We start from the raw sequence: 7760 nt of genomic DNA on the forward strand, positions 1-7760 counted from the left end.
TAGAAGATTTTTGTATATTCGTATAAAATAACGATAACAAAGTATAATATTTACACTTTCATTTAGATTAAATTTAAAAGATTGATTAAAACCGTAATCTCAAGAATAAGCTAATATGGGAAGTGATTATCAGTGGAATCAAGGACGCGCGTTTTCCTATTTGGCGACTTGTCAGTTGGATGAACCTGCGTGTGAGAGCTGTGATACTTTCCGGGTGCCCAAACCGAAACAGGTGGTTTCCTTAGGGGGCCACACCCCGAGCCTTTGACCTAAAGGTCTGACCCACAAGGCAGTGGAGCATCATGAGAAGATGCAGTCTCATGGTAACCGGTGACCAACAATAGGTTCGTACACCATTTGTTCCCTCAGGATCCTGGAGTCCATGTGCACCATTGGTTTGGAATGAGGGTTTTCCAACTCCCCTAGGTGGACCCTCCGTGCCCACCAACCCAGTTAAAGCTCCGGACATTCGCTGTTTGTCCTCTTAATTTCGTAAACAACAGTTATGCCACGAGAAGGCAGTGAATAGGACTTCCCTGTCAGAGTCTATATACGCGTGGCCATGTGAGAGCATTTGGAGAGGGAGAGCTGACTCTCCCCACTCTCGGCCGTACCAGGGCTTTTGGGGGCTGGCGAGCTTTGATGATCCTTGGTCCATGAGATTACCATCCAATAAGTGCATTTAGGGCTTTTCTGGACAGCATCAATGCAACTCCTTGTGTATGTGGGGCATTTTCTTCTTCATGACCGGAGTATAACAGAAGTTCCCCTGAAGATAGTCGTTGTTGTCCAACCTGCGTCCGATGTGTTTCACTGATTTCAAGCACCTCCAGGTTGTATTTTCTCATTTCTGTAGCAATTTGGAAGGCTCTTCCGGTCTCCCACATTGTCCGGACATTCCATGTACCTATAAAAATTGTCGCTCTGGTTGTTAGAAGGTGCATCGGCCTCATGACTTCCGAAGGACCTCGGCTTTCATTATGAGACATCATAATTATTCCTTCTACTCCCAGGACAGAGTTTAAATGGTTTGAATAATTTTTTCTGGTTAGCGTTTTTTTAGCGACTTGGTTCTCTACGGGATGGGGTCGCTAACCCCATGCCCAACCCTCCTCCTTTACCCCGGGCTTGGGACCGGCAGTAGCCCCCAGAGGAGCTACAGGCGGAGTTTGTTCACTTAATAACCAGCACTAAATAAGAGTTATAAACCAGTGTTAGGAATTAGAATTATGATTTACAGTTGATGGGGAGGTATTAGATTTAAAGTTTTCCATACGAACTGACATTAGTTTAAATGCCAAAGTGGATGTATAAATCTCGCGCCAAAATCCAAAACCCGTAATCTTATATCTGATTGGTTCATTCATGAATTATAGTTTTGCCTAATAATACTTATTATTATAACTGGAGAACTATGATCAGCTGTCTTTTGATAAGATGGGGTAAATCGATACAATAATATCTTAATCTTTACACTAATAAGCTTCTGAGTAGTGATCACTGTCTTATTTGTTTATTCCTTTTAGAACTGATCGGTATATATCGATCAGATTGTAATATGACATGAAGTCTAAGTGGCTCAACACTATGCACCGTACTAATGTTCCGTGGTTGAACGTAGAGCATAGGAAACCGTGTACTGAGCTTTACTATTAGTTGATTGACCTGAGTTCAAATCCCTAGAGGAGCGTCAGTTGCCTAAAGATTACAAGTCTCCTTGTTGATGAGTGCCAACTATCATGAAAACTGGATCCAGGGATTTTCTTTGACTGGCTACAATCATATATATATCTTGATATTATCAACATTTACAGGTTGATAATACTTTGAATGGTAGCTATTATTGAAATCCAGTACTTATGTTCGTGTAATTTAAGATTTTAACAGTTGAATTCATGAGTCGATCTAAGTTAGACTACCATTGAAAACCAGAAACCATTGAACAACTGTTTAATTCTAGTATGAGTTACTCAATAGTGAGCATCCACGATTCCACACGTGAGACCCGAAACGTAAACCTTCGATCTCGCCCTCGGATGTTTGACCGTTGAATACCTGTTCAATCATCTAGAGGTTAAGCATTCACGCGAGAGATCGAAGATGAAACAGTCATTCAATGCTCCTAACAACAAATATTCCCTCATTTATGATCATTCTCTTATTATTCTATCAATAAACATACATACCTTCTTGGAAATTATTCAATAAACTTGTATAATAATCTCTTGTTACTAACCAATAATTTAATAGATATATCATATCCCTTCTATATATATCCTGTTGATTATTATTCATTGGATAATCATTCGTTTCATAATTATTATATAATTTTAAATTAGATTTTTCATTTAAAAGACTTGGCGCCAAATTTTTAAATTTAAATTGTTGTTCAATAAAATATTGAATTGAATCATTTAAACAAAATGAGTAATCAATTGATTGATTTTTTATTTGATCATTGAAATTTTTATATTTTTTTGAATTTTGATTAATACTACTTATATGATTATTATTATGATGAATAGAAAGATTTAATGGATAATCATTATTTGATGCAGTATCCATGGTAACTATAGTGGAATTCATTGTTGGTATAAAGTTATTATTATTGGGTTTTCTTGGTCCACGTTCATGTTGAACACCTAGAAAAGTAATAAATGCATAAGATAACAATAAGGATTAGATATTCTTGGAAAGGTTTCCATTTGAAGGTCATGTACATCTTAGATATCTGAACTATGAGATCAAAAGGGTTCTATGTTCAATTTTTGGTAGGATTAAGGGTTCCAATTGTTCAATACATCATACTTGAATAAAATACCTCTTCTTTATTTCTTAATCTTTAATGATTGTTAAGCAAAGATGGATAGTGGCTAGCAGTGGAATTCAGGACGCGCGTTTCGTCAGCTGGATGTACCTGCATTTCAGAGTTGATGTTTACTCGGGGACTCGAACCCAGTACCATTCGCTTCAAACGCTACCATGTTATCCACTTAGCTTGTGGATTAATGCGGGAGAGGGGAATGAAAGCAGATATAAAAAGAATGAATAGCAGCTGGAAAGGATTGTCCAGGACAAGGTCGGATGAAGAGTTCTGGTCGGCAACCTATGCTCCTCCGGAAAGGGTAACAAGCGTAAGTAAGTAAGTAATACATACGAAGAAGATGTAACTATGAAGAGAATAAGGATGCTATTATAAATAGAATAAAGAAATAAATATACAAATGGATGAGATTAATAGTTTGTTGTGATAAACGTCATCCACTGCAGTACATTTGTCTTACGAATTGTTAAATATTAATCAAACTACTGATTACTATTAAGTAGTATGAAGATAACGTAGAAAGAACAGATTTGGGGTGAAATGAAGTTCGAAAATGGCAAGTTCTAATAACGAATAGTATATTTTAGATCGAGGATATGTTAATTCCATTACTGGTTAGTGTATGAAAATAGGGGAATATATGAATACTGTAGACCAACTTCACTGGTGTAATAGTTAATTTGGGAATGACAAAGAACATAGCAACAGTTCTTTTCCGAATCAATTACAATGTGTATTTGATATACCGGGTAAGCATTAGTTAGTCATCAGTGAGCCGCTGTAAGTAAATTATCTATCTAGCTAAAATGATTACTCAGATACTTCTGTATGGAATAGTCCAGTATGTTGAAGAGTCTCAAAAATAAAATAAGATCTAGCTCCATGACGTTTTTGATGTAGGTTTGTTCTCAGAGCTGGATGGTTTGCTCGTGGATCTTTCATCGTCCTTCAGGTAGAAGTTTGTGCTGATGATGTCGTTCAGAAGGATGACGAAAGCTCCACGACCAAACTATCCATCTCAGAGAACAAACCTACATCAAAATCACCCACCTGAGCTACAAATCTTCTCCACCATCCATGACGTTTTGTCAAAATTACCTCATTCTGACTATCACAAAGCATTGATAGCATTAATATGTAGTTGAGGTAGTGAAAAAGGTTTGTGACTCAAGTGGATGATTTCGGTTAAATGTTTTCTCTGGGTCAGATGGCTTAACCATGAATCTTTCATTATCCTTCTGGGCTACTAATAAGTTAATATTATTCGCTGATGACTTAGTAACTAGGATCCTAACAGTCAATCAGTTCTCACTGACAATCGCTACCTATCAATCATATTTACGATATAGCCACCAGATTGAACAACTCAGTCTCATGTTCAGGTCTTTGAGGAAGGATTATTACTGTGAAGATTTTGGATGAGATGTCCTGATAAGTGTAAATGCATATGAAATTTAGGATTATTCAATTATATTACAATGGGAGATACAACCAAAATAAAGAAATAAACAGTGACAGATTTAAGGTCAACAAGAACCAATCAACATCGAGGTATGCAGGACAAGCTGTGAACCATATGTGGAGAAATTCGAACACTTCACTTCTACCTGAAGTTTGTGCTGCGGATGATGTTGTTCAGAAGGATGATGAAAGCTCCACAAGCAAACCATCCAGCTCAGAGAACAAAACTCTATCAAAATCAGTTGCATTTAATCATCTAACTAACTACATTTGAAACGACATTCTTTTCAAGTTTGCCAACAGAAGAAGTTTAATCAGGTGAATTGTTGTTACTCACATAAATAATTACATGTTTTGATCCGTTCGTTCTTGATGTAATGATGATTAAGCGTTTAGAGCATTCAACTTTAAATCAAAGAGAAAAGGTTTCGAACTCTATCTTTACCTATTTCAGTTTGGATAATCATTTTATATCACCAGGTTTTACCAAGAATGGTATGACTCAAAGAAGATCTGATCAACTTAAACTTAGTCATGGAGTTGTCTAGAAAGAACCTCATTAGATTTTCTGGATAGTTTTTGCTATGGGTCGATATCCGTTAGAAGACATGTAACATTGGGTAACTATTCATTTAATTACTATAGTAACTTTCAATATAAGTATAAGAACACCCCCCCCCAAAAAAAAAGAAAAACACACACTTACTTTCTTCATTCATTTGTGCTAGAAAACATTTATTTAATCGACATGCACGGCAATGATTACGATGATGACGATCAATGGTACATTTACCTTTTAAATTACCACTTGCTTTACATGTATATGAACGATTCTTATGAATACTTCTTTTAAAAAATCCGGAACATCCTGAATAGTAAGTAAAAAATGGAAATGATATTGAATAGGATATGAGACAAACATAATAATATTTAAGTTTACTTGGTATTGTTTCGGTTGAATCTTCCCACTGATGTTTGGGACTGCATTTGATCAGTCTCTCTCTTATTGACAAGTGTGCATACTGTGCTTATTGCCTTGATATAGCCTTAATTCACAAGTATTATAAGCAAAGTTGGATAGTGGTTGTTAGGATGGCTCGTTGGCAAACTCAAGGAAGCCTCGAGAAGCCCAGAAAGAGCCGAAGACATTCCATTCAATCACCGCTAGGGAAACATACTAGAATGTTGACGTGTAGCTCTCCTATTGGTTGAATAAGAAGGACTCCCTATGTGCCTATTGGCTATCCGAAATGATGATTTCCTTTCAACCAAAAACTATAAATACATGAGATTTTTGTACTATATTTGGCACTGTTTTGGGAATAAAATTTCTACTTACTAGTCTTCTGTCTTCTCATTTCGCGACTTGGGAGGGTTCTAGCGTTTGAGTGCTCAAGTAATACATGACTTACTAAGAATCTAAGTTCCAGATATAACAGTGGCTAGCAGTAGAATCCAGTTGGACGCGCGTTTCGTCCTCTTTGGGACTCGTCAACTGGATGTACCTGCATCTCAGAATTGATGTTCACTCGACGACTCGAACCCAGTACCGTTCGCTTCAAACGCCATCGCGTTATCCACAATATGCATATATCCCAATAAGAGACTAATCAATTGCAGTCCTAAATAACAATGTGAAGTTTCAAACAAACAATACCAAATGAATTTAAACTTCAACCCATTGCTCAAGCGAGTGACTATCAGGACTCAGTAGCCGAGTGGATAACGTTGTGTCTTTTGAAGCCGACGGTATTGTGTCCTAGCGTCAGAGTGAACATCAACTGTGAGATGCAGGTGCATCCAGCTGACGAGTTTCAAATAGGAAGACACGCGAGTCAAACTGGATTCAACTACTAGCCATCATCCATCTTTGTTTGACATTATTTGTTTGTGAGGAAAGAATTATAATGGAGGGTTATACTAGTTAAGATTTAACTTTGTCAACCTTCAGGGAATCATTTCAAAACTATTTGACTGAATAAATCAAGTCCTATTTGGATGATGTTAATAATTTCCTTACGTAACTATAAATTATAGTCTTACCAATTATTGTCATTATCAGAATTACAATTAGTATCAGAAGGGGGGCTTTGTGGATATTATAGTACTTTCAATAGTCGAGATCATGAATCACTTGAAGCTAGACCATCATAGGAAACCTGGAAGCACTGAATGGCCGTTTCGTCCTATACTGAGACTCCTGAGCAGTGCGCACCCACGATCCCGCCTCGAGAGATTCGAACCCAGGACATACCAGTCTCGCACGCGAGCGCTTAGCCTCCAGACCACTTAGAAGGCCGGCATGCAACGGTGTTAATGTCTAACTTTAACCAATTCACAAAATTGAGCAACCGTTCACCATTGTCTTCTGTGAGTTGATATCACACAACAGACCTGGTTGAACTCCACTGGTCACTTACGCTTTTCATTCAATTTAGGTCTGTCATGAAAGTCTTACTCTAAAAGCTTTTGATAATATTGTGTTCTATATGATTGGTTATTAAAATAATGAATGAATTCATTACCATTATAAGCATCATTATCAGTAGTTGAATTGAATATATTAGAGATTTTCTAGGAGAAGATCAATTAATCAAATGGTCATAGAATAATCAGTCGATAAGAACGCATTAAAAAGTTAACAGGAATTCCTGGACCCAAGTTTCGCGTTATTTGGCGCGGGATCGAGTCCGTCAGCGAGCATCAGTCCTCTCAAGATTACAGGCACATCTTGCTGATCAGTTCCAAATAGCACGAAACTTGTGTCTAGAGTTTTCTGTTCACTACCTCCGACCATCATCTTACCTTAATATAGTGCACTCAATGTCGAGTCACCTAGAATAGTGACCACATTACAACTTGATCGATAGGGTTTGATCTGCAGTATGACATTGATCACCATCCAGTGATCAATCAATTATGAAACTGAACCTTTTTTATCAATGAGCTTGACATAAGCATTCACCTCATTCAATTCAAGAATTGTTTTAAGGAATAACAAACAAAGTAGTCGGAAAAATGTATTTAAAGAAAATGAGTAGAGACAATCATAACTCACCATCACAGCTATAGACTCCATAATGTTTTCCGGTAGAGCGATCACCACAAACGCCACATGGAATATTAAGTAAACGGTAATCTAAAAATTTTAAAACATATATATTAATGGAGAAAAACACATTTAGAATAAACAATTTATGGATCATTTTGAAACCCTCATAGTTCAAATCATGAGTTCAAATTGGAAGCTAGGACCACCATGAGGAAATGCTGAAAGCACTGGGACGGCCGTTTCTTCCTATTATGGGACTCCTCAACAGTGCGCATCCAGTGGTCTATCGGTTAAGTGCTCTGGCGCGAGACTGATAGGTCCTGGGTTCGAATCTCACAAGGCGAGAACGTGGATGCACACTGCTGAGGAGTCCCACAATAGGACTTCACGGCCGTCCAGTGATTCTAGGTTTTCTTTGGTGGT

The 7760-nt window shown here is 37.5% G+C and overlaps 2 protein-coding genes across 2 annotated transcripts in view; both read right to left on the reverse strand.

Moving 5' to 3' along the window:
• The window catches only part of Smp_150630 (nuclear receptor, putative), a gene marked incomplete at both ends in the record, with an annotated part of 24371 nt that overhangs the window by 10272 nt on the left and 6339 nt on the right, over positions 1-7760 (reverse strand). Inside the window, 2 exons of the mRNA XM_018790670.1 lie at positions 4992-5153; positions 7344-7424. Of these exons, the coding sequence (XP_018646067.1) occupies positions 4992-5153; positions 7344-7424 (243 nt within the window). The remainder of the gene's footprint in view (positions 1-4991; positions 5154-7343; positions 7425-7760) is intronic.
• Smp_190260 (hypothetical protein) lies at positions 2170-2586 on the reverse strand (the record flags this gene model as incomplete). Its single annotated transcript, XM_018790671.1, has 1 exon — positions 2170-2586. One exon carries the CDS (start codon positions 2584-2586, stop codon positions 2170-2172), a length of 417 nt encoding a protein of 138 aa, XP_018646068.1.

Source organism: Schistosoma mansoni (genome assembly GCF_000237925.1).
Source record: "Schistosoma mansoni, WGS project CABG00000000 data, supercontig 0041, strain Puerto Rico, whole genome shotgun sequence".
Classification (NCBI taxonomy): domain Eukaryota; kingdom Metazoa; phylum Platyhelminthes; class Trematoda; order Strigeidida; family Schistosomatidae; genus Schistosoma; species Schistosoma mansoni.